Raw genomic sequence first — 27,196 nt, 5'->3', positions numbered from 1 at the left:
GGAACATCTCTACGCTGCATCTCCCGTTGTCACCTCCATCCCGAGTGTTTTCCCACGTCCGTCCGTCCCAGCCTGCCCCGGCGCCGTGCTCCGGGGGCTCCGAGGACGCGCCTTTGATCCTCCGCCTGCCTGTCCCGCGGCTTCCCCGCTCGGCCGCAGCCTGCCCGCTCCGGAGAGCCGTGCCCGGGCGGCGGAAGGCGGCGCGCCCGGCCCGGCCCGGCCCGGCCCCGCTCCGCTCCGCTCCGCCCGCGCGCGCCGGCAGCGAGTCGGTGCTCCGCTCAGTTCCGTTCCGGGCCGGGCGCGTGCTCCAGGCCGGGATTTGGGCGCTCCCTGCCCGGCTCCCTCCCTCCCCCCTCCCCGCCGCCCGGCTCCCTCCCCCTCCCCCTCCCTCCCGGCTCCTGAACTCCAGCCCCTCTCTCTCTCTATCAGCCGCTCACTCTGTCTCAATATGTCTCAAGATGGCGGCCAATGTGGGATCGATGTTTCAATATTGGAAGCGCTTTGATTTACAGCAGCTGCAGGTCAGGCTTCTCCGCTCGCCCCCCCGGGCCGGGCCGCGCCGCCGGGCCCCGCCGCCGCCCCCCGCCGGGCCCAGCCCCCCGCCGCACCGCCCAGGGGAGCCCCCCGCTCCGCCCGGCCCCGCTCCCCCATTGATAAGCGGCGTGATCAGAAATTGATCCTCTTTGTTCAATTCATCGATCAGCCCAAGATGGCGCCGGAGCCTCCGCGCTGCCGCCGCTCGCCCGCCCGCCCGCGCGCGCTGTCCCGGGCCGCCGGCGCCAGGGCCGGGCCGGGCCGGGCCGGGCCGCGCGGGGCCGGGCAAGGCAGGGCAGGGCAGGGCAGGGCAGGGGGGCGGCCTCCGGCCCCCGGGGTTGAGGGAGCCGGGGAAAGTTTCCCGAGCGCCGGGACTTTGTGCGGGGCGCCGGGAGCCGCCGGCTGCAGCCTCTGAGCGGCCGGGGCTGGGGGCGCTGTGGCGCCGGCGCACGGGGCTTTTAAAGCGGCCCGAGCCGCCCGGAGCCGGGGCCCCCCTGCCGCCCTCCCCGGCGGAGGTCGGCGCGCTGCCCCGGCGCGGGGGGACCCGCCGGGTGTCGCTGGTGCGGGCCCGGTTCGGGGCCGCTCTCAAGTTGGAGCCGGGCGCGGGGCACCTCCGGCACACGCCGGCGGAGGGGAGAGGCTGCTCCCCGGCCGGCTCCGGCAGCGCTGAAGTTGCGGGGACCGCAGGGGGCGGCTTGTGCGCGAGGCGGGCAGGGGCTGCGTCCCCGCCCGCCGCGGGTGTCCGTCTGCCCGCCCGCGCGTCTGTCCCGGGAGGTCCCTCGCTCTCCTGATCCGCGGCCAGGCCCTTTCGCAGCCCCCCGCTGCCCCCCTCCTGCCCGGGACCTTCACGTGGCTACTCCCAAGCGCTCGGCAGTCCCGGCCCCTCCGGGACAGCCGCTTGTTCCCCGGCTTTTCCTTCAGGTGCGAGCTCTAGCTCGGGTATAGGGAAGGCCTGGAGATGGCGGGGGTGGAGAGGGTGAGGAATAGGTGTCCCTTTTTCTTGCCGATCGATAGTTTTGCGATCTGTTTTTCTTAGTTGACTGGTTGGAGGGGGGGGCTGCCTCTAAATCCAGAAACTGCTGGAGTTTAAATAAATTGGCCCCCAGGCTTTGGCTGCCCACCCCTCACCCGCACCGAGGAGCCCGTGTACAGCAAGTGCCTGCGTGTGAGCTCAGAGCGCAGGCAGCCTGCGAGGAGCCGGAAATATGTTACATTGATGTTTGGCATAGCTGCCGTCAAGTTACAGGTGAGGGGAGGTTGTCAGGAAGGGTGTATGGGGGGGAACGCATTAAAAAGTGAACATGGCAGGAGTAGGGGGTAAGACAAGCTTCCTTGGGGATCTGCATGGGGATAGCGATCTGCTTCCCAGGGGTTTTGCCGGGGTTAATGTAGTTATATATGAACAGCACTTGGGGGGGAAGAAAAGTGCTTTATAAGTGCAAAATATTATCTGTAGCAAGTGGCTGGTGCCTTTTGACTTTCAGGTGGATTGGGGCGGCAGGGGGGTGGTGAAGTAGCTTTTTGTTTTACTTTTTCCGTTTTACTGTGTTTTTAAAGGTTTTGGATTAAGGTAGTCTTGGCTGAACTTTCCTAACTTGAAAGGATTCTTAATAGTGACCCAGAATACCTACAGGAATACAGAAAATGAGATCCAGATGCAGAATTGTATAAAATAAAATGGATTAAATTAAGATGTATTTAAACATGGGCTGACAACTTTAATTGTAGATGCTTGCTCTTGGTTATGTATGTATGCAATTGTACTTGCTTAGAATGGGAAAATAAGCGCTCCTAATTTGACTTTGTTAATGTAACATTTAACACTGGAGAAGAGCTTCTAAATATATTTCCTATTTAAAAAAAAAAAAAGCTTCAACAAATGTTTATTGATTAAAACATATTACTCTAAAGTATCTATCATGTAAATTAAATTCTAGAATGTAATGAACACAGCCAAATGGCATTTTGATAGATTGTTCTATTCTGTTTTTAGTAAAAATAGCTCACTTTTATCATAATTTAATTCCTGTGCATACTGTAAAACCCGTTGTGGAGTATTAATGTATAAACCTTAATCTCGTTTTTGCAGACTAAAAGTGACAGTCTGACTTCAGCAAGGATAGGTTTCTTTTTGAGCCATCCTGGCGATACATGCTTGGACTCACTAGAGCACTTCTGCCTTATTCACGGCTTATTACAAACTTCATACAGTTTGTGTCCTGGGTGGATCTTGACTGCATGCCCCTTGGCTTCACTAGGGAATCTGTATGTCATCAACTTTGTACAGTTTTTGCCTGTAGAGGTATTTTGAGGTGGAGAGCACATTCAAACAACCCCTTTCTTCAGGTGCAGGAATTAAATATATTTTATTATTTATTTCAGATGACCTTTTATCCGTATGTTTATGGTGAATTAAGAGAAGAATTTATGCTGTATTTCAGGAAAGCCAGTGCTTTTTTTTTTATGACTCAGTATTTGGGGTAAAGTTGAGCTTTACAGCACTTTCTGCAGGTGGCATTTTCCCACATGTATGTAGGGTGTGTTAGAGGATGGGATTGCAGAAATGTAAATGTTGTCCTCCGTCTGTACTTTCCTTATCCCAACCCCAGTGGGAGATTCTGTACCTTTTAAAAATAACACAATCCCACCTGTGCTCTTTCAGCTAGAACGCTTCATATAGCTTTGGTTGTAGTTTGAGACCAGCTATGAGGCTGTTTTCTTTCCAAACTGTTGCTTTTTCCCTAGAAAACCTGCAAGAACTAAGGTGAGACTTCCTGATCCCAGAAATAAGGGACAAAAACAGGCGTGTTCATGATTTACTGGAAGCTGCTCTTCTGGATTGTGCTAGAGAGACCTGCTTGCCCCTGTTGAGTCTTTACCTACACAATAATATAAAGCAGTGGGTATCAATACTGCAGTGAAAGTTGTATCAACGCTAACTGAAAAAAAAAAAAGAGCCAAGAAAACTTTTTGGGTTTGGCTATTATTACTATAATTTTTATTATCATTAATAATAATACATTCTCTTTTCACTGAGTTACTTTTGTTTATAGAAAGAATGATATCAAGACTTGGAGTCAACCTATACAATCCAAGAGTTTAAACAACAGATATCAAGTACAAAAACATGGTTTGACAGATGTGAAACATGGTCTTTCTCTTCACCTTAGAACCAGTGGTGAAAACTGCTTAAAATGGTTCAGCTGATCTGCAGTGTTCAACCCCTTTTTTTGCTAGTAGAGGTCAATTTTACTTTCTAAATCAACTGAGGAAAATGGGTGAAATCTCTACACCATTTGACACATTGCTGAAGGTGGGAAGTATATGTGAACCTAATGTGAAGCAAGTCACAGTGTACGGCTTCAGAGACAGATCCTTGGAAACTTTGGGGAGTCATGGTATAACGAGTATGTTTTAAATACCTGGAAGGATTGTTGGAGGTGTGCTGTTGCTCTGAAGAATTTCAGCAACCCTCTTGGTATTAGGCAGTCATGTAATCTTAACTCTTATCCTGTTGTGTAAGTAAAGATGATTATCATGGAAAAGTATGGCCCTCTTAAGTCTGTAATGTTTTGTGCTAGTTATTCATCAACTTAATCCTTATATTGGTAGTCTTAAGGGACAGATCAACAATATGAGACACTCCCATGGGCACAGCATAAAATCCTTAGCTGATGGGCTTAAATAGATATAACAAGAGGACATAATTTGTTCCTTGGTAGTTTTAATTTCTAGTGGTGATTCATAAGATTTGCCCAGTTTCAGGTTGAGTTTCAAGGCCAATGGAAATTGTTTGGAAAACAGGCAGTAACGATTGCATGCAAAACTTGCCAATACACATGGAATCAGAGGATGCCATCACCGTATTGTCACTCTTGAGGGCAGATGTACCTTTTAACTTTAGAAAGCAAATAGTTCTTGTAATGGTGCTAAAGAAAACTGTTATCCTAGCAAACAAGAAAATCTTCCATAAACATTTTGTCTTGTGTCTAGGTCTTGCATTACATATTGCAAAAGTAAGGATGAAGCATTAACTCAGTATGCATGCTGCCACCAATTGTTTAAAGTAGACCCTTGATCTTCTCCATTTTCAAGTTCATAAAAAAATCTTGTAAATTGTCTGAACAGTAATGAACGGAGTTTAGATACCAAAACAGCATTTAATTGGATACAGGTGAAAGTCTTGGTATCCTGTAGCTGAATTTGATTTTACCAAAACACCAGTCTGTTTGCTTATGGTTGTGCACTTTACTTCTAATACACCAGAAGAGAAGTTAAGAATCACATCTTCCTATTAACCTCTTCTCTTGTAAGTCACTGTGAAAGTTGTAGTTTCTAGCCTGGGGTTTAGGTAGTAGTGTATTCTCGTTGCTGGTTATCAATAATGGTAATTATATATATACAATGTACTTTTTAAGCACTTATCCAGTATGCATAGTTTGTTTAGCTTTGCAGCACAGTGATGTCTCGTATTTTTACCTGTTGCTTGGGATTACAGTAGCCATCAATTATCTCCATATTGTTTGTGCGCAAACTGCTTAAGTGCATAGGTACCTGCTTGACCCCGCTGTCCACTTTGTAAGATAATCGTGCCATATAACTGCATACTCAGTGAGACTGATTAGCACCCTCAATTTCAAGGCTTTCAAAGGATCCTTGAAATGACCAGATCCTGTCAATTTCAGGGTTGGTATTAAAAGCATACTGTTCTGAGAAACAAGGTAAGGAGCCTTAATGAGGCAGGAAAGGCTTCGTGCAGGCTGTTCCTGTAGTTAATGAGCATTGTTTCTATTGAGTTTGGATGAGTACTTATTCCAACTAAGTGCATAACCTTTTTTCTTCAGTCCTGAGGCTACACACTTAAATGGAATATGCCACATTCATCAAGAGAAGAAGCTATAAGGTCTATAACTACATTCCTGCTTTCATGATCGTGGGGGTATCAGACCCAGTGAAAACAGCATAGTTCTGCTATAGCAAGAGGGTTAGGGTTTGGGGACTCTATTCAGGGGGGTTGCTTTCTTGCTCTCTTACAGTATTTTGCTTTGAAACTTTCCATACGAGTTTAGAATGGGATGCACTGATTCTAGCTAGTGTTTCCTGTGGAGTGGGAGCCCATCAGCCTAATTTATAGGGGGAATCTCTTTTCCTCCTTCCTTCCCTCCCCAGGAGAAAAACACAATATGGAAACTAGTTGCTGAGCCAGTTTGTAGAAGATTTGGCTCTAATGGAAGAGTTACGGAGCACTAGTAATTAATCCATAGTTAAGGTTATAAATGAATTTTCATTGCAAGCCTGCTGTGTATGTGTGTGTGTGTATGTTTGTGTGTACATATATATATATTAACGTTCCTTCCCTTCCTCTGCACTCCCTACAGTCATAAACCTCAAAATGAAAACTGGCTTGTCCTTGAAGTAATTTTTTGTAAATAAATTGTTTTGATACAGAATTAAAACAAGGTTCCATCTCTCATTCTTTTCCCTTTCCACCTCCACACAGATCATTTCTTACCAGAACTTAAAAGAGAATGATTTGTACATTTTATGAGTTTGACTCTACAGTCCTTTCCATTTTAAGAGCATTAGAAGCTTTCTGAACAAGGGCTATGCTACTGGGCCTTATATGATAATATCAAATATATAACAGGTAAAACAGTTGTTAGAGACTTCAGCTCTGGTAGACAAAGGTATTTTTTATTTGACATCTAACTTCAAAGAATATAGGGGGATTGCAGGAAAGATGGACTGTTATAAATAGGAAAAGGGTGTACCATAGACTAAGTCAGTGTTGTAGCAGTGTGCCATGATAGTGTTTTTAACATGAACAAACTTAATGAAGTACTTGCAGGTAAAAAACACAAACTTTTTTTCCTTTGGCTTGGCCATTCTTGCCAAGACATTAACAAGTGAGGGTGTGGTAGATTTTCATTTACCTCAGATGAGACTCTTGGACCTTAGCAAGCAACTGACTCCTCAGTATCAAGAGTGGAAAACACACTTTTCCTGGAAACTTTTCCAGTGCAGATGCTTGTAAAAGTTGCAGAACCTATATCATAGCAGAATCTATAACTTTCAGTTTGTGATCTAGCTTTCCATGTTGACCTCGTTTGTACTAGTCTGCTTTTGCTTCAAGAAGTTCTGTCGGGGAGCAACTGCTAGTATGTATGCACAGCTGCACAGCGTTTGATGGCTTCATCCGGCTTCACTACAGCAACTGTACGGGCAGGGTGTAAAACGCACCTGTGGTAGGCACAGCTGCTTAAAGGGGCAATGGCAGTGGGTATGGGTGTGTCTGCAGATGCCATTTGGCAGCAGAAGCCTTCTTTTGGTCAGAGAACCGGTTACTGTGGCATGAAGAAAGGGGTCTGCCACCACGGGAGAGCTGTTAGTGTGGATGCGCTCATGGTCTTGCTGGCAGAACTATGTAATCAGTGGTGTCAAGATTTTGGCCCCATAGGTCAGATGAATGGCATAGGGCTAGTCTGCAGGCTGGATCAGGCCCTGTGCTGCCCCTATCTGTCCAGCCGGGTTCTGGCCCTGCACACCCTATCTAGTGTGGAGGACCACAGCCTGCGGGGACCCCACAGATTTGTGGGGAACTCCATGGACTGAATGACACAGCGCTGGGGGACGGATCTGGCCTATGGGCCAGGGGTAGAGGGATGGATCTGGCCTATCGGCCAGCGGTAGATCATGCCTTAATTGGCATGAATTTACTTCTTGCAAGGATTAAGTGAACTGGCTGGTGGTTTAATATCTAGTGGTAGGGGGACTGTCCCTTTGTCACATTTGTATTGGACTCTTTCTGTGGGAGTCAGCTGAACAAAACGAAAAGTAATACAAAGGAAGAATATACCAGTTTGCTTCTGTTGTTAACAGAGGATGAAAACTATTGTAAAACATGAGTAGATGGAGGCTCAGTCTGAACAATTTAAGAATGAATAAATGTAAAGATAATTTTTATAGGAAGTAGACCAGTGGTTCTCAACCTGTGTAGATGCAGGGCACCCTTGCATAACATTTTTTTATTTGGCGGCACCTGGGTTGAGAACTACTGTTGTGCTGCTATGATTTACTTTGCTTGTTCTCAATAGGGGTCATGCTGCTGCTGCCAGAGCCAGGTGGAACTGCCCTGTGTTCCTTGTACTGAGTCAGACCTGGAAAGGGTTGCAGCAGGAGCATGTGTTCCTGTCTGTATTAGGGTTATCTGATAAACCTTAAAGCAGGTAGGAGTGGCCAGTCCTTCCCATGCTTCTCTCAGAAACAGAAGCATGTGGGACAGTTCCACCCGTTCGCAGAAAATAAGGGAGAGGCATCACTGAAGAAGACTTGAAGCTGAACGGGACATGAGGATGAGGAAACAAGAACTGGTGTACAGAGGAGTGGGATGTGCAGGCCTCTAAAGAGTACCCTAGGACAGCTGAACATCATGGTGAGAGACTTGGATTTCTCAAGAAATATGAAAGGAAATTAGACCTCACTACCAGTGTAGTTAATAACATCTTAAATTATTAAAGCCAAAATGAAAATTTAATAATTATAAGAAAAAAATATCTCTCACTTTACACTATATATACTGTTCATTTACTACTTTCCTGTCTGCCTGGATAATGAAAATAGACTAGTCATTTTCATTTTTGTTTCTAGTCTTTTTTTTTTCTTTCTAATCCTTCAGCACTACAAAACGTGTAGGTTGTAGAAGAACACAGAACTCTGAACAAATACTTATATTTCATTAACATTTAATTTGGTAAATATTGTTAATTTATAGATCTCTCTCTAAAAATATAAATATTTTGACCTAGACTGATAACAGCCCTTAAAGATCTCCTTTAAATACTTGGATTTAGTAAAAGCAAGTATAAACTGTGGAATTGGTAGGATCCACAGGTTTATACAGCTTTTGCTTATGACTTTAATATGGCAGGCTTTATGCACCATTATTCTTGATCCATTCTGTAACGATTTAGCAGAACATATTTATTCATACTGAAATAAAATTTAGTCTAAACTTTGTAAAGTAAGAGCAAGAAGACAGCAACAGTGCATCAGTTTAAGGCTTGCGCACTACACAAGACCTTGTTTTAAAGACTGTTTTAGACTGTGGTGTTGGCAGCATGTATGCCACAAGTGGTGCAGGCAGCTTCTGTGTGTAATGCAGCAAGTTGGGGAGTGGCCAGGCAATACAGTAGCAGATGGGGCAAGGAGCAGAACGGAGAGGAGCAGATGGGGCAGGAGAAGAGGGTTGGGGTGGCACTTGAAAAGGACACAGGACTTAATTTGTGGTGTGCTTGCCAATGAGGTTGATCTCTACTCTTTTGGACTTGAGATCCCTTTATTGCAAAGGTGGGCAATTATTTGGGCTGGAAGGGTCACTTAGGGAGTTTTGGTGAGCTGTTTGGGGGGGGTGGGGGAGTGAGGGATGCTGTCCTGGCCCACAACAGCTAACCAAAACTCCATTAAAGGCTCATGCTTGGCCAGGCAGCCGAGGTGGGCCTTGGGCGGACGGGGCTGGGGCTAGGATTGGGATTGTGGGGCAGTGCCGCGATCCAGTCCCCGCATACCCCTGTAATAGGCACCGGTTCTGTGGGCAGGAACATGCAGAGAACGCATCACGGCTCTGCCCTGGGCCCCAGCTCCATGCTGTCACCGCCCAGTGATCCTGGGATCTCCATGGGACCATTGTGGACCTGGGCAGATGAAATGGGAGTGTGGGTGGGGAGCAGGATGGGCAGGCAGGACCAGGATTGGACTTGGGAGATGGGGCAGTGACAGTGTCGGGCTAGGGCCCAGGACAGAGCCACGATCTGTTCCCCGCACACCTGCCCATAGAATCAACACCTGTTGAAAGGATGAACAGGGAGCTAATTGTACCTCTGCCCAGGCCGTGGCCCAATGTTCCCTCTAAGGTGTAGTGGTTCGTGAAGGCCCCGCTTCAGTCTGTTTCCTAATTGGTCCCTTCTCCTCCTTTCGGCATTCACCCTCTTCACACTTACGCTTGGACATTATAAAATGAATATAAAGACAAATGCATTTTAGGGAGTAGGGGATTGAGTATTCATTTGGAATTTATTTATTTTTATTTTTCACTTATTAACATGCCTGATAACAACCAACTTAACTTGTACCATTTCTAGCTTTACTGCACCATATATTTCATATATTGGCAGTGTATAAATAGTGAAGGCCCTCAGCCAGCAACCTCAGCCTCCGACCCTGCATGGCCTCTGGGAGCCTCATCTCACCTCCGGGAGTGAGGAGGCATGTGGTGTTGGGGTGGGGCAGCGGAGCAGTTTTCCCGCGCTGGAGGAGCCTGCACCAGCCCCAGCCCCCACCTCGCCACCAGGAGCAGAGCAGTGTCCCGGTCCCAGCCCCCACATCACTGCTGGGAGCAGAGCAGCATCCCGGTCCTGGCCCCAGCCCCTGCCTCTCCTCGCTGCCGGGAGCGGAGCAGTTTCCTGGCCCCAGCCCCTGCCTCGCCTCGCTTCACCTTGGGGCTGGGGAGCGGAGCAGTTTTCTGGCACCGGCAGAACCCAAGCCAGCCCCCATCCCTGTCTCGCGGAGGCACGTGGTGCCGGGGCTTGGAAGGAGAGCAGTTCCCCAGCGCCAGCCCCCGCCTCGCCTTGCCTCCAGCAGCACGTGTTCTCGGGGAGGAACCGCTGCCTGAGCTTACCTCGGTAAGTGTCGCACGCTGGCCTTGTTGTCTCTGCCATGCTCAGCTTGTTGCCTCTTGAAGCCACAACCCAGCTCCTCACCTAGTGGGTGCGTGGCATTAATGAGCTTGTGCGCAGCTGCACATGGACACAGTTTAGAGGGACCCTTGCCCTGCCCTGCATTCTCACTGCCCCATGGTTGCACCCCATGATCCCATTGCAGCCACCAGTCCTGCTCCCAGACATTGCTTCCTGTCCACCTGCAGCCCGTACAGCCAAGTCTGCTTGTCGGCATGCCCTGCCTGTGTGGGTCCTGCCCCGGTAGTGGGTGCAGGGCTGATCAGCCAGGGTTCCCAGGCAGTGGGGGCCAGGTCCAGCAGCAGCAGCAGCCAGAAGGAACTTCTGCCAGGAAGCAAGTCTGGCTGCTGTGCACCCCAGCCCTGCTGCACATTTGGGGGGGGTGGTACCAACCGCATGCACCATAGCCTGGGCTCCCCCCCATGCGTGGGCTGGGTGGTGCTGAGGGACCCGCCACAGGCCAGACAGAATCGCATAGTGAGCTGTATTTTGCTCACCCCTGCTTGAGAGAGAGAGAGAGAGAGATTAGAGGGACAATCTCTAATCTCTCTTCCCCCCCAGTGGCTTTGTCATCATGATAGTAATGACTTTGTGAAATTAGTTGAAGATTTCAGTTTTGTGCTTGGGCGTTGTTGCACATCTCTTCCCACCTCTGCTCCCTTGACCTCTGTGCATTTATTTTCTCTTTTAGTATGCATGTTATTGATAGTGACCTTGCTTCATAAAGCGTTTTGACATAAGTGGATGAAAGACTCTGTGTTACCACTATGCAGATTTCTTTTTTGATTACTCCTTTTTGATTTTGTACCTATGTAGATAAAGAGGACTTTAGTTTTCAGGCTGAAGGTGTACATCTTTCTCCAACACTAACTTATTCTTTTTAACAGAGAAAACACACAAGTAAAAGATGTAGTATTTCTAAACGTTGGATTCCTAAACTTTCAGTCTGTTGCTAGCAGCAATAAGTCTCTAGAAATGAATGGGAGCATGAAAACTTGAGTGGTTAAATATGTCCTAGTGGCTGTAGGTACCAGACACTGTAAGAAAATATTATTAGCAAATAGTTACGAAATGTTGACGTCCTCATACCTGCCTTCTGTTTTTTAAAAGCATATTGTCCTACCTATATCATGACAGTTTGTCATCCCTTGAGGGCAGGGTGTTGGATGTTTCAAACTTTTCTTTAGATTCTTAAAGCACATGCAAAACATACAATATGACTCCCTAATAAATAGACAATGTACTAATATACAACAGTTTGTGTTTGCATCATTTAAAAGTGCAGTCATTAGTTAATTGCTGTCACTTGTAATAGGATTGAAGTAGTTCTCTGTGTTTTGGGGAGTGTGGGGAAGATATATCTGTAACACTTTAAATGGAAATCTCCATTAACTGTCAGTTTTTAATTCTAGCCAAGCCAGCCTCTGCTGGTTATAATGATAATAACCAGCCTCTGCTGGTTCTGATAATTATAAACTGCAGTTTTGAAACACAGGTCTGATGCATCAGATTGCAGAAGATGGTGAATACTCAAAGCTATTTTATGAAACATGTTAGATTAATATCTGAAGTCCTCAGTTCACTGAATGAGTATGATATGGTAGATTGAAGCTTTTCCATAGCACCCCTTGTGTCTCATAGTATTCAGCTCTTGTAATCCAAAATATCCATACTGTTTTAGCCAAGATTGTCAACTTTATAGAGATTGTCATTTAGATACCTACTTGTTCTCTGATAAATATGAATCGATTTACCTTCTCATCTCATATATTTCGGCACTGAATAGATACCGGGTGATAACTTTCAGTCATTAGATTGGTGAGAAGGAATGACCAGTTTCCTGATGAGCAAGGCCTTGCACATACCTGATGTAGGATTTCTCACATGTAGGTCTTGGTGATTTTTTTTACAAAGATGGGTAAGGTAAGTATTACCTCTAATTTGTAGAGCCTAGAGCCCTGACCCAGCAAAGCACTAAGGCACATGCACAACTTCAATCTTGATTAGTCCTAGCACTTTATTGGATTTGGGCCAAAAATAGTTGCCGTTTCTCATATGAGATGAGACTAGAACTGGGTTTTCTGATCGCCAGGTCTGCCAGTTCAGTTACTGACAATTGTTGCAAAAGTTATTCAGTCTGTTTCTAAGCATTTATTTTTATCTTGTGCTTCTACTGAACTTAAGTGGGGGAGGGAGGAAAAACCAAATACCAGACAGGTTTAAACAGGGAATATAAATGGTCACCAGAATTGCTCAGTAAAATAAAACAAACTTACTCTGTGTGTGTGTGTGTGTGTGTGTGTGTGTGTGTGTGTTCATTTTTATTTTTATTCGGTATTTACCTATTTTATGTGGGTGTGCATCAAAATAATTTTGGCATCATGGTATCATTTAAATGAAAATATTCCCGTTTGAAAAAATTAATAAGAAGTATCATTTATCATGTGTAAGATAATATTGCTTTAGCTGTTAATTTTGTCAGCAAATTAATTTTCTTTTTTATATTGCTGCTTTTTTTTTTTTTTTTCTTGATAGCACTAAAGTAAAATTTTGGCTTGGCATCTGTGGCATGAAAATAGTATTTTTCTGGTATCAATTTGTGGAATAAGCATACTTTTTTTTTTCCTCCTTAAACTCAAGGGAACTAGCTATAATGGCCTAGCAAAAAAATAAAAAGAAGAAAGAACAACAGTCTTAGAATTGGGTCTCAATCTGGAATTGATTCTGTGTGTGTGGAAACTCTTGTATATGGAGTGCTTATGGGATTGGTGCCTTCATTTCTTTTATGAGTGCAAGAATTGTACAATGTGATTTAAAAACAAAGCAAAGTTTATGAACACGTTGATTTTCTTTCTTAGTATTGTCCAGCCTGCCTTTCCGGAGGTAATTACTATAAACTGTAGCTTCCTTTTGACGGTAAGCTTGCTTGTATTTTCTTTGACATTGGGTTCTGATATCGAAAGTAACAGGGTATTGGAAAAGGATGTCCTAAAATGATCTCTTCAGTTTATCTGTTCTTCACCATCCATGAGTGTCCACTCCTTTGCTCAGATTTTTACCCAAAAGCCAAAACCTATATACAAATCCAGTTAACTGTCTTGATAATAGTGACCTGAATATTCTTACTGGTATAAAATGCATGTAGGAAGCCTGTTTTTTTGTTTTCACTCACTGTAACAAGAAAGAAATTTTGTGCATCTGAGCTGGCTTGTAAGAATATTGAGGAGCAAGTAAGTGTAGAGGAAATTGCCATGTCTATGTTCAAAACAGTGCTATGGTTTTGCTAACATCAGACCTAGTCGTGCAAGATGTTAGATGCTGTCTCTTACTGAAGGCTCTTAGTACCCGCAGAATTAGGCCTTATTTCCCCAGTTATCTTAGGTTAGGCTGTGTACCAGGTTACTTTTTACTTAAAATTTCCCCCCGCTATGTTACTGACCTGCATGTATAAAACATTAATTGTTTTCTGCTCACCCAGAAAAATAGCTTTTGATATTGGGGTCTTGGTACATGTGTAGACAGAGCTTTAGTAAGTCTTCTAATTGAAAAACTGTGTTATGAGGCTGCCCTCATCCATCTGCCTAATGCCTTGGTATTTTGTATCCCTTTCTGTCAGTCTTCCTAAATCCCTCCTTGCTTCCCAGGCTATAAAATGACTGTAAAACTTCTCCCCCCTCCCCCTCACATATAAGTGCAACACAAAGGCTTCAAACTTCACACTAGATTGTGCTGTGGTCACTGTGCCCCAGATAGTAAGTTAAAATTCTGTTAGCAGTTGAGACATTCTGGCATATCCTTAGAGCAGTTGGCATTTCTTTTTAATATGCCAGTTCTTATAGTATACGAACTAAAATGTTTTATATTAATGTCATTATTTATGATTTTTCTGCCTTCTCTATAGGGTTTGAAGTCTAGAATTGCAACTGGAAATCTAAAAACTCTTCCACTTAAAAATTTATTTTATAAATCTTGGGACGTCAAGGCACATGTGCAAGAACAACTGCTTTTTGTCATTCAATATCACCTTTCCTCATTATTGCAGTGTGCCCCCTGTAATGTAGCTGTTGCCTTTTGTTCCCCCAAATTGATGTATTTCAATGATGGTGTATGTGGCTTTATGAAGGTCTTTAATTCATACAATGAAGGATGATTAGTGCATGCAGGATATATAAAATATTGTCCGTCTCCGATATGTAATGTAGTTAAATATAGAAAACAGAAATAACTAGGCATTATTCTAATTTTTCATTGTATATGTGAAGTATGTTTGTTGTGTGGCTACATGTGCTTGCTGTTTTAGCAGCTTTCGTTTTGGAAGAAAATTGCTTCTATTTTTTTAAAGCATTCAATACTCATAGTCCTTTTTTGCTTCTACATTTGTCATAGCAAAATGTAACCATATATCTTGGTGTTTGTGTACCCAGTGTGTTTGTTTACTGCAATGATTTTACCAGCAAATTGCAAAGTTAGGTTCAAATGGTAGGACATTTTTATTCCATAGCTAGTTTTTAGAATTATGATGGCTGACAGTAATCCTTTTGTTGACTGTCAACTATTTTTCATAATGAATTTATTATTTGAATGCTGACTTAAGTTTTGACACTTTCTGTTTGTTCAGCTGTCGGTTCCACTAATTTGGATGGCTGATAAAGCCCTTCAGATCTTTGCATTAAATTAGGCCATCCTTTACCGCCCTGATGATCTCTTGTAAAGAGCTATAATAATATCTTTGTCTTTTTCCTAGAACCATAGTTTCTAGTACACTTTACAATCTTCTCCTCAGCGTGACAGTAAGTTCGTGTTCTGTTTGGGTAGAAGGGGTTGCTGCAGTGTTTTAATTGGATATTTATGCTTCAAGGGATATTAATGCATCTTAAATTTTTTACGTTGTGACTTTGATCTTGAGGGATTCCAAAGTACTTTCTCTATTACTCATGCTGGAATTGCTTCAGTTTACCACCACTTGTATAGGGGAATTTTTCCGTTGTGTTACAGGACACACACCCTTTGAGAGAAGAGGGTATCCCTATGTAACAGGTCAACAAAGTGAAGACCAGTCAAACCTGGGAGGAGGGGGTGTGAGTCTAAAGAGGTAGAACTTAATTTCCCGAATTGGAATTTCCATAGGACAGAGGTTAGTCATGCTACTGCAGGGAATGCCATAAGATCTTTCACAAGTAATTTGGATTTTATGCCTCAACCAAAAGCTCCAGAGATGATCCTGGACTATAGATGTTTAAGGAGACATTAACTGATGTTGTTACTAACCAGATCCTCTAGTTTTTTGTTTGACCCGAGTGAATAGTCATGTAATGTCAGGGAGAATCTATTGCAGTTTTAAGGAAAAGAGATCAAAGTTGGGAACATGTCTGCACAATACTGGTCACCACAGCAGGTTCTTATGTTTCGCATACCCTTTTCTTTGAACAACCCTGAAGTATATAGCATGATATCACTTTGGCAAGCCACCAACCTTAAAGGAAAGTCTTTCTGACCAAAGCTGTCATTGTGAGAAACATTTTAGAAGGGTGCTTCCCCTTAAGCCAGGATCTCGCAGCTTTTGAAGGAAGCAACATTGCTAAGTTCTTTTCAAGTTGACCTTACAGTCCCGAGCAGGATGCTATCCAACTATCCCATGTTTCATTTTTCATTAGTCTTAGTTAAATTAGAAGTTAGGTTTTCAAAACCAACAAACTATTAGAAGTCTTTAAAGCCTTGTCAACCCTTGAGTTTCTCCCAGTGCTAACACGAGTTCAGCAGAGCCACTTGTATAACTGGAGGATAGTTCCTTGTTTCCTCCCTGAAGTCTTCCCAGGCACAGCCTTAAATGGTCTGGCTCTAAAAATCCAGCACAATGATTGAGTTAGTAACTCAAACTGCACTAAGGAACTTCTGTCTAATGAAAAAGGCCTTGAAAATGATATGAATCTTCCCTGTGGTATTAAACCAGAACTTTTCCTTTAGCTGGCTTCATCAGTGTGAACCTGTAGGTTATTTGAGGTTTTGCTATATGGTGTGGGTTTTTTTTCAGCAGACAGAATTTTTAGGTGGAGAAGGAAAAGTGAGAAGGTGTGTAGTGGTGAAACTGTTTCCAGGGGTTCGTTTTTTATTACAGCACATACATTTTGTTTCTCAGGCTGCTTTCCCAATTGCTGAACCAGATGTCCTCAGTAGTTTGTGCTATGAGATGTTAAGTAATTAGATCATTCAAATTCTGGTTAAACATAATTAGAGCTCTGTGTAAACTGAGTGAAGCTGACAGGTTTTATAGGTTGGTCATAGCAAAAATCTCAAATTTTATAGCTTAATGTTAATACAAAAAGATTTAAACCTCCCGTCCCTCAAATAAAAAGGTGTTTAGACGGCGGGTTTAGACCTTTATTAGATGCACATTTAAAGTACTTACTCAAAATGTTTTCAGCCTTTAAAAATTGCCATGTTTGTTTAAAATCCCATATAGAGTGTGCAACACAAGCATTACACCCTTTCTATTAATTCTGAATATGAATCTGACAACTCTGGTTGATCCAGTTTCATTATATGGATAAAAGGAAAGGGAAAATCAACAACAAAATTGCTGCTACAACTTAGAGAATAGATGGAAAAAAGTACATGTTTTTTATTAATGATTCCCTTTTAATAATGATTCTCTTTTAATAATCTAGGGGTGATTTAAGTCTGAGGGGCAGTGTCTCCTCTGTGCTCTGCTTTCCTTCCCTGACATTTATCTGCCTTGTCCGTTAAGACTGCAAGTTCTTCAGGACAGTGAATGTCTTTGATTATATTTCTAGAGCCCCTAAGGCAATGGTCCATCTTGGCTAATAAGCCATCTGAGTAGTGGTCTCAATTCTTTTTGAACAGCCTTTGGCTTTCAGAATCCCATTCTTTGCCTGTTAATAGGGCCTCACCCAAACTAATCTGGTTGCTCTTTAAACAGTAGGAGCAAAAGGAAAAGAATCTATTTCTATTAATAGTAGCATGTATATTGGTACTGAAAAGTAGCAACGAAGACTGTGAATATGAAGCTTTAAACAGTAGATACGTTGTGGGAGCTTCCATGCATCTGTCTTATTTAGAATTAAGTAATGAAGCAACAACTTTATACTTTGTCCCTTGTGGGCACAAAAGTGCCACACTTAAACGTTTGTTTAATACTTTTATTTTATGCTAGTAGACTGGAGCATAAAATTTTTTCTAGAGGAAAATGTTGACAGACTATTTTATTTATATATATGTTCCTTTCTGTATAGCCATGCTGTTAGTATTTGGGACCCTTTGGTGATAGGTGCTATACAGATGCATCAGATGGTTCCCGTCTTGAGAGAAAGGGACAGGTTCCTTTTTTAAGTGCTTTTGGACCCTAAGCAGCTAGACTAAGTTTTGGATTGATCATCCTCCATATTTAATGCATCGTGTGCAGCATTTTCAAAGTGCTTAAAGCATTTCCTTGCTGCGCTGCCAAGAACACTATAACTAATTTACTTTTTGGTGTTCTGTAGAAAAATTCTGCTTCTGCTTTTTTCCAGTTTTAGCTAAGTTTTCTTTATACCAAAGGCAGCCCCTGTGTCTGCCCTGCAGAGGTGTTATTTCATGCTGTGACTTCTCCCTTTTGACCAGTTTAGTCAGTTATGTCACTTCTGTTATGCTTCTAGCCTTGCTGTCCTGACTGAGATCTCGAGATTGCTTCTAAGCTTGTATTTCTCACTTGGCAGCACATGATGTAGCTGGTGGGCAATCTGCCGTATCTCTTTTTTGTCAAATGTCGGAGCTGGTGTCTGACACTGACTCTAGAACAGACAGTGCAATAGAGAGAGGAGCTGGAGAAACCTAACTAGTGTATGTGTGTGTGTATTCCTAGAGAGAGATGCTTGTAACTGAGACCTAATTGTTTTATAGCTGAAGAACAACACGATTTTTTTTTCTGAATCCAGAGTAGTCTTCCTTTCATACAAAACTGTAAGTCTTTAAAAAGTTTAGTTCAGAAAATAATTTTGATAGAGCTCTTGCATCAATTCATCTGTTATAGTTGGAAAAAAAAAAACATGTTGGGAAAATCCCCTGGAGGGTTTTTTAAAATGCATATATTTTCATAACGTTGTATGTATTTAACACGTGTGCCTGTACACACAATCCCTTTCCTCCATTAACTCCTCTAATGAAGAAATTTGGGGGGGGAGAACCCAGGGAGTCATATAATTGATCACATGTAATAGAAGGCAAACAGCCAAGCTGATGGGAGAGGGCAGGGTGTGTCCTGATCTGGCAAAGCATGTGAGGAAAGCACATTAATTTTTCAAAGGCAGGGAACATTTTAAAATGCTGGTCCAAGGGATAAGACTGGGAGGGAAGGTGGAAAGAGAGGGAGAAAATATGGTAAATTGAGACATAGGTTTGGGAGGCAGGGAGGGAAACCAGGAAGAAAGAACATGTAAGTTAGGTTAGTACATGTTCATGTTCTTCTGGTTTCTTAAGTTTAGCTGTTTCCCTGGCAGATGTCCCATAGCTCTGGGGCTTTTGTCTGTGAGAGAACCTAAAGGAAAGGTTGGCACAATGCTGTTGGGTTGTGTATGGAAGAGCTGGCAGCCGTGTTTGCAATTAGTGTTGTCTATTGGCACATCGTTTTGTAAACAGGCAACTGTTTTGCAGAGGTATGTACAATATTGCAAGCAAGCTTCCCCTAATTTTCAACCTTCGATTTCATATTGTAGATAAGCTCTTGGAAAAATTTGTATGCCAATACTGAAGGTGTCTTATTGCCTCAGAATATTTCTTTAATGTTGTCTCAGTTTTCTTCCAAGCTTCTTTTTCTAATGGCTACTGCACCTTGGTATGTAACGAGAGCAGATCGTTGTGACTTGGTTTCTTGTTAAATTCAAGCATAGTACTAGTCCAGTATCTGAACTCTTCCATTTTTTGGGTGCCATGTTTTAGCCTTAGGCAATTTGGCATTAGATATGTTAGCTTTTGTGTTTTTTCTCCACCTTTTGCCTGTATGATGCAACCTAGGTTTAGCCTCCAGACTCTAATCATTTGACTTTTTTTTTTCTTTTGATTGACTTGCAGTGATGTCATACCCTTATTAATATTCTTGTGGGTCTGCTTGTTTTTCTTTTTTAAGTATATTACATATTTGTGATGCTCTGAAGTCGCTCTGACTTTGTTTTACAGTGTGCATCCTGTCAGGCTTTATTGCCCAACTGAATGGTAACCATCCTTCTTGATAAGTGTACAGAATAGGAATTTCTCAAAATGGGATTCTCAAGAGGATTGTTCAGCGTGTGTTAGGTTGAAGTAAAAATATATTTTATTATTGAAGAGTGGAAAGGATTTCTTTTGGACCAACTAAATAGTAGGGCTGTGTAAAACTTCAGTAACTGATTCAATTCCAAGGAGATTCGGCGGCCAAATCCCCGAATCTGAATTGAATTGGGAAACCCATTAAAAGGTCCAAATCAAATCGGAAGCCTCCGGATTGATTTGGAGAGATTTGGAGATTGGGAAGGCTGGCAGCAAACAGAAACTGAGAAGAGGGAGGGGGTGATCTTCCATATATGGAAAAGACTGAGAGCAGGGGGGAGACTGCTCTGATATTGATATCTGTAGATGGCCAGTGACTGTGATCTTTCCCTGAGTTCCCTTCCAATCCCAGTGCTCTGGGGGAGGGATGTAGAAATGACATATAAAGCTCTGTCTGAGGTGCACTTTCACAGAAACCCCTGCACCTACCTCCTTGAAACTTGGCAGGCTTCATGCCTTCAGAAGGGGCTACCATCCCTGCCGTTTTCATCTGAATCTGCAAGAAAATGACAAGGTTAGAAGTATTTTAATGATTCCCCATTATAGTCTATGGCCGAATCTCTGAATCTGATTTGGCTAAATCGAATCGGGATGGTGATTCGATTCACTGAATTAAATTGCTGTCCCTCTGAATCGGCCGAATCTGAAGTGAATACTTGCTGTTTCACACAGGCCTACTAAATAGTTGGGATAGAGTTAGACAAGTGTTTGAATGCAAAGCATTCTTCAGCAGGCATGACCAGAACAAGCCAGGCACAACATAGTAAAGAACAGGATCACTGCTATGACATAACTATTACACTACCATTTTATTATTGAAGTAATACCATTTCACTTTTTTAAGCATTTAATCTGACTCCAAAAACACCAGGCATCATAAACAACACACCTATGGGTTCAGAAACTTTCGCTGTTTTCATTTTACAGTCTAAAGAAATGAGAGATGGTACAAGTCAAGTCCCCAAGAATCCTCATGTGCTAGCAGGAGTTTAAGTTCTTTAAGGTACCCATCACTGGTCATCACTGAACAGAAAACAGCAGATTTTAGTAAAAGGTTGTAATTCCAATTAAGTGTACACCTATAGGGGAAGCATATGCAATGTTTGTAAACTTATCTAGATATATTTATGGATAATGGTATACTTATGAATAATGCAAGATTGAGGAAGAAACTTGATTGCTTTGGTTAAGGAGTTGTATCCATATAAATGTTTCAGTATTGCCAGAATGTGACTTTTGGCAGATGCATTATTTTTGTAAGCCAGAGAAAAGGTGGAATTTAGTGCATTTTTGCACCCTTTTTAAATAGTAAAAACAAAACTCATGAATATTCTTGGACTTGTGGACTTTGTATTTCTGGTACTTTTGCTTTTGAAATTTATGCTAGGGTTTCAAAAAGAAAAAGTAATTTCATATGAATGAGGTGCTTCTGCTGGCATATAAGTTTCTTGCGGACTTGAACTGTACCTTCTATAGCTTCGCTCAAATGGAAATTGGAGGCGAGTTAGGTTGATGTGCATACTGCTTAATCTTGTGAGCAATATGCGTCACAGGAGAAGGGAGAGAAGACTCGGTTCAGAACAAAGGTGAGAGACCTTGAAAGGCATACTTCAGAAAGTGGCATTGATAATTTGGTTAATAGCACTGTTCTATCTGCCACCTGTCTTCATTACGAAATTCAAATGTGTTTGAACATGGTTGTAAGTTAGGTGTTTCGAGTTGGGTATCATGGGGCAGGATGCCGTTGCATGAGGGTGGTTTCATTCCATTCTCCTGCCCACAACTATGTTCAAACAAATTATTCTGATACAACCCCTTAGTGGATTAGCAGGGATATTGAGAGGTGTAATGTTGGTTTGAAATCTTTCCTCCCTCTTCTCTCTCCCCACCCACCCCTGGTCCTTTTTCCTTTGGTTTTATCTTTCAGTTCTCCAATACAAGAAATAAAATACAAACATAAAGTAAAAACTAATGGCATATATTGCTCTTTTAGTACTGCTTGTTGGGGGAAAATAAAAGTTTGTTTCTTAATATTATACCATTGCTTCTACATCTTGGTATGTTCAAAAACACTTTTTGGTTTTGGTAGATGTTTCCAGTATGGAATGGCATGTACTCTCTAAGACAATGTTTAGAGTAGCTTAAGATGGCCAAACTTTTATGTTACAGCTGGGCTACTGTTTAAGTACAAAGGTTTAGTATTCTGCATATTGGTTCATAGCAGTATTTATAAGACTGGATTTTCAACAGGGTATTTTCAAGTAACATACTTTCACTATGTAGGATAAAAAAACAGATGCCATTAAAATAATTTAATGTCAGTCTCAAATCAAATGAATCTGATCACTGAAACTGTGGCCCTGCAAGAAAATGGTTGTTGTAGGTGTTGATGGTACATCCAAGGTGAAATTCTGCCCTGGAGCAGTGGTGCTCGCAGTTTTGGCCCTGTGGGTTAGGTGGATGGTGCAGGGCCAGTCAGCTTGCTCCTTTTGGTCCCCTGCATGCTGGAATTGGGCCCTGTGCTGTCCTTCATGCTCAATCTCGCACACAGGGCTGTAGCCTGCAAGGGAACCCTGTGGGTCAGATCTGGTCTGTGGGTTGGTGGTTAGTGTAAATGAAGGGTGTCAAAACACAGCCTACAGGCTGGATCTGGCCTGTAGAACTGTATGATCTGGCGTATAGGTTGCTGACTGACCGTGTGCTATATCAACCCACTGTGCTCAGTGGGTTGATTTGGGGTGCCATGTACCTGTGCCCTGGATTCCCTGGGGCCACATGCACTCTGAGCTCTGGAGCTCATATGTGGTGTGTGGGGGTGGACTCGCCACATGCGTGCATGGTGCAGGCAGCATGGGGGGCCAGCCCTGGACTTACCCTGCTGGACTGGCTGTGCTCTGCCTGTTGGCTCTGGGACTGCTCTCATCTGGCCATGTTGGATCCAGTATGCAGGGCTGGCTGGCAGGGTGCCACATGGAACATGTGCTTTGTGCCATGTGAAGCATGAGTGGCTGGTTCAGCCCCATACGCTCCATGCAGCAAATGCAGGCCTTGGGGCTCATTGTGCATGTAGCCCCCTCGTTAGTATGGAGTATTTGGTGCCCACAGTGCATTGGCTGGACCCGGTGCTACACGCAATGCAGGGGGTCCATGGTGCAGGCTGTGCTGCCTGCAGTGCCATGTCTGACCTCCATGCTGTGGGCAGCGTGTGTCCTGTGCCAGCCCTGGGGGCTAGCATGTGCTGCACACAGTGCAGGGCCTGTACACTGGCCCAGTGGCGCTTATTTGGCCCATGCGACTGGACGAGTTCAGGTGAGTTTGACTCCCCTAGTGTAAAGGGTAGTAGTTGTGTTTAATGGGGTCTGGCTCACAACTGGATGGGTTATGTTCAGTATTTATCACAGCCTGTTGATCTGAAGCCAGGAGAAATTTCTAGGTTATGAATATTTCTGTTGTTGTATATACAGGCATATGACATCAGCTGACTGCTACTAGTTCGGGGAGTAAATAGAACCATGACAGCCTGACTCCAGTACTCTGCATTGCTGTATGTGTACAAGACACAGACGGTACAGTAGCCGACTTGAACAGAGTTCATTGCATGGACAAGAGTAAAAGCAGCTCCTGCTCTGAAATGGGAAGATGACCCATTATGCATGATCAAAATAAGAATGTGCCATCTCTCACTATACATTCATAGTATCTTTGCTATTCATATCTAAATACCACTAATCTCTTTATTCTGCATAGAAGCATTGAGTTGTTTCCTAAATAGGGTCAGTTTTGAGTAGTGAATTACTATAGCAAAATCTATTGCTAGGGTTCTTCCTGAGGTTTTTAAATTGCTTAAATTAACATTAGTTGCAGTAAGGTTGGTTAAAACAGGAGTGAATGTTAGCGAGTCTTTTCAGCTTAATTTTAAATACTGAGATATATAGGCTGCATTAAAGATGTTAATTTCTACTAGAAGAAATTTATTCTTGTAGAAAAATAGCTCAGGAGCCAAACTGTGCAGATGTTCCTCTAGCCCCATAGTTGGAGAACTTCATAGGTAAGCTCTGCAGCCAGGGGGCACTAGAGGGCTACTCTCTGGGCCACCCCACACTTGGAAGAACATACTGCTTGACAGCCTGCCTTGTCTTCTGCCAGGGAGTGGGCATGAAATGGCAGAAATGAGTGTTAGTACACAACCGGGGACGGGACAATAGGTTACGTACCCACGCAGCATAATAAAATATGCCCTTACATTTAGTGTTCTCAAACCTTAACTATTGCAGACTCTGAAATTACTAGTCGTAGACATACCACCTTTTTTGGGAGATTGTTAGACAGCTGACAAGTTAAACATGATTAGTGCAAGTCGGTATTCACATGTCAGATGTGCTGAATGCTTTAGTGCTGTAAGGAGTGGTGTTGGCAACTCCTGTAAGTTGTGTGTCTTTTGGATTCATTTCTGAAACATTGTTCCATTGCACTGGATGATACTGAACTGCTGGAAATGCCTTTCAGACAATACATGAAATAGATCTATGTCAGAACTGTTTCTTTGATATTTCTCAGCAGGCCTTAGCCTTTTACTCAAATAGTCACTTACCTTTTTTGGGTATGTAGTTCATACTTGGTAAATACCATTTCAAACGTTTAATTAATTCTTCAGTAAATGGCCTTAAACAGTTGATAAGTTCCCTCCTTCCCCCCCACCCCAAAAAAGTTTGTAAAATGTTCTGAAAAAGAATATTTTAAAAACAGGATTCTCAGTTGGAAGAAAACATGGAAGGTATATAATAATAATGTATAGAGAGGAAGGAATTACTACAGGCAGACTTTCATGAACTTTTATAAAAGCAACCAAAAGTGAAGGATTTTTACAGTCTTAAACTCATGCTCCTTTCATTTGTTTTTTTGTTATTATACTGGCAGTCATGAGAACAGATATCTGGATGTTGTCTGTAGTTTCTGTGCTAAAAGCTGGAAGGGATGAAGAAGGGGAACTGCATTCTTGGGGAAGAAATTAAAATAATTTTGTAATCATGACTACTTGTTAAATTGCTTTTCCCTTTTACCTATCTCAAGTTGTTAACTCCTGCCTTATGAAGTGGATCGGAGCTCCGTTAACTCTTTTCCATTTACCAGTTAAAAATTTTATCTTAGCTTAAGATCATACAAAATAGAGCAAAAACCTGAGGTTTCAGGGGGAGTAAAACAAAGAATGGCAGGTATGGGTGAGGGATGACATCCTTCCCCTTCCACAGTCTCTGCCCCTCTCACCCATGCTCTTTTCACCCTCCATGTACTTGTTTCTGGGGGCCCCTTCCCATTTCTCTAAGACAGTTGTTCCCAAATTGTGAGTCGTGACCCCAAATGGGGTTGCAACATCAGCAGTTGGGGTTGTGAGATTTCTGTGCCCATGGCAGGGCAGGGGGCTGCAACAGGGCTGGACCAACTCCAGGCAGGAGCTGCCTCTGCAGCCCAACGGGCAGGACACAGTGGAGGAGGGAGCGCTGCACCGTCATGGCTACCAAGGCAAGATGCAGCAGCAGCAGCAGCGCAAAGTTGTGCCCCCACTGCTGCCAGGTGAGCAGGGGTGCCTCAGTTTGGCAGCTGTGGTGTTGCAGTGCTTCATCCAGTGCCAGGTTCCTCCCACTGGGCTGTGGAGTCCTCATGGGGAGGGCTGCAGGGCAGGGAGCCTCAAGCTTGCAGCAGGTGGCCTGCATTGTCCTCCCACATGGGCTTTGCTCTGACCATGCTATCCACAGGGGAGAGGATGGGAGGAGAGGGGGCAGGAGCCGGGCTTCACGCTGCTCTGGCTGAAGCAGTGGTTGCCTCCCATGTTTGGCAGCTGGCGCTGCTAGGGGGAAGGGAGGGGGCTGTAGGCCTTGGCTCTAGGGAATCTGGAGGTAGTGGGGGCCTGTGGATTGGGAGTGAGGGGCCAGGGGGCTCTGGGTCAGGAGTGAGGGGCACCTGGGGGTGGGAGGCTGTGGGCTGGAAGTGAGGGGCCATGCTGAGGGAATGGAGTCAGGCTGAAGAAAAGCTTGGGAAGCACTGATCTAAGAGCTGTTCATATCAAGTTAAAAGAGAGGTAGAACTGATTGTGGAGTTGGTATTTAAGTGGAGGTGCACCGATACATCAGTCCCATATCAGACTGGCACCAATTATAAGGAAAATTGACTGCATCACAATTAGCATTATTGGCCACACCACCAAAAAAAGCCACCAATAAATGCCCTGTGCATATATGCAGCTGCAGTGCAGCATGCAGGCAGCCAGGAGTGCAACCTGGCAGCGTGGAGAGCAGCCGGGTCTGGGTCGTATGTCTGTTGTGGGTGAAGGGGCATTGGGGGGGCAGATTGAGGCCCCCACGATGAAGGCGGGAGTGGGACTGGGGCTGGGGTAAGAGCAGGCGCTGCAACAGCTGGGGTGGAGTTGGGGACAGAACCATGAGCAGGTCATCCAGAGAGCAGGGCAGGAGCAACTCTGGTCACTGCATGCACCCAGAAGGGCACTGGGGGGGGGCAGGGCACAGATCTTTGCACAGGGCGAGGGTGGGCTGCTGCTGTGGGCTGGGGCCAGGGCTGTGTTGGGCTCTTCCCGGTGGGGGGGTGGGGGCTGGGCCAGGCTGTTCTGGGACAGGGGGTTGGGGGACCTATGGTGAATTTTGGGATAGCTGCAGCGTTCCCTCCCAGCGCTGCCACCTCCTGCTCTAGGCACAGCCTGGCCCAGCCCCCTGCCGGGAAGAGCTCAGTGCCTGCCCCAGCCCACAGTAGCAGCCTGCCGTCCCCCATGCACAGATCTGAGGACACTGCTCCCCATGCCCTCCTGGGGTGTGTGCAGTGGCAGGGGCTGCTTCCCCTGCACCTTCTGGATGAGCCACTTATGGCTCTGTACCACACCCTGTCCCAGCTGTGCAATGCCTGCTCCAGCCGCAGCTCCACTTCCTCCATCACTGTGGGGGCTTCTTTCTGCCCTCCCCATGCCCTTTCCACGCCCACCCCTTCCCCTTCTCCCCAACAGACTTACCAGCCGGATGGCACTGTATTGGAATCGAATTGGTATTGGCTGATACGGCCCGTTAAATATCGGCCACTGGCATCGGCCCAAAAATTCTGTATCGGTGCACCTTATATTTAAGATTTTTTTTTATTAGACTCTTTTAATACTTAGTTATAGTTTGCTGTCACCAGCTGCTTAAATTGGGGAAGCCCTGGGCTTTAAATAAAGATACTATCAAAAACATGTAAGTTGTTTTTTTTGTTTGGTTTTTTTTGGGGGGGTCCCAAAAGTTCATGCACCTAACTACTTACAAGAACTTTATCTGGCTGCATAATTCTTGAAAATCATCCTATTTAGGTGCTGAAATCCAGGTATAAGGCCAATATTTTCAAAAGAAACTACTAATTTTTGTATGTTTTAAAATATAGGTGCTTAGTTTTGCAGTAGTTTAAAGTAGGCTGATTTCCTCCAAAAAAAAAAAAAAAAAAAAGCATGCAAGTCTTTCTAACAAAGATGCTTTCCTCATTCTTTCTTCTCAAGAATTCACTTTGACTATTTACAGTACTGTTGAAACAGTCTTCATGTTCCTCCCTCCATAACTCTTAACAGTAATACAGTCACAAAATATTATCAGCATTTTCATGAC

At 44.0% G+C, this 27,196-nt stretch overlaps 1 protein-coding gene across 6 annotated transcripts in view; it reads left to right on the top strand.

Annotated features, from left to right (window-relative positions):
• The first annotated feature begins 362 nt into the window (after positions 1-362).
• The window catches only part of CUX1 (cut like homeobox 1), a 416,613-nt gene continuing 389,779 nt past the window's right edge, over positions 363-27,196 (top strand). For 5 of the 6 annotated variants that reach the window (XM_090026255.1, XM_090026256.1, XM_090026253.1 and 2 more), the window contains exon 1: positions 363-521. In XM_090026255.1, coding sequence (XP_089882381.1) covers positions 459-521 — 63 coding nt within the window. In that variant the 5' untranslated portion in view covers positions 363-458. Of the gene's footprint in view, positions 522-1,640; positions 1,781-27,196 lie in introns of all 6 variants that reach the window. The other variant, XM_090026254.1, reaches the window with a different exon arrangement.

This window comes from Crocodylus siamensis, chromosome 13 (genome assembly GCF_052110815.1).
Source record: "Crocodylus siamensis isolate JL-2025a chromosome 13, ASM5211081v1, whole genome shotgun sequence".
NCBI lineage: Eukaryota > Metazoa > Chordata > Crocodylia > Crocodylidae > Crocodylus > Crocodylus siamensis.
Note: the sequence above shows the minus strand (reverse complement) of the source record. Positions and strands in the feature narration are given on the sequence as shown.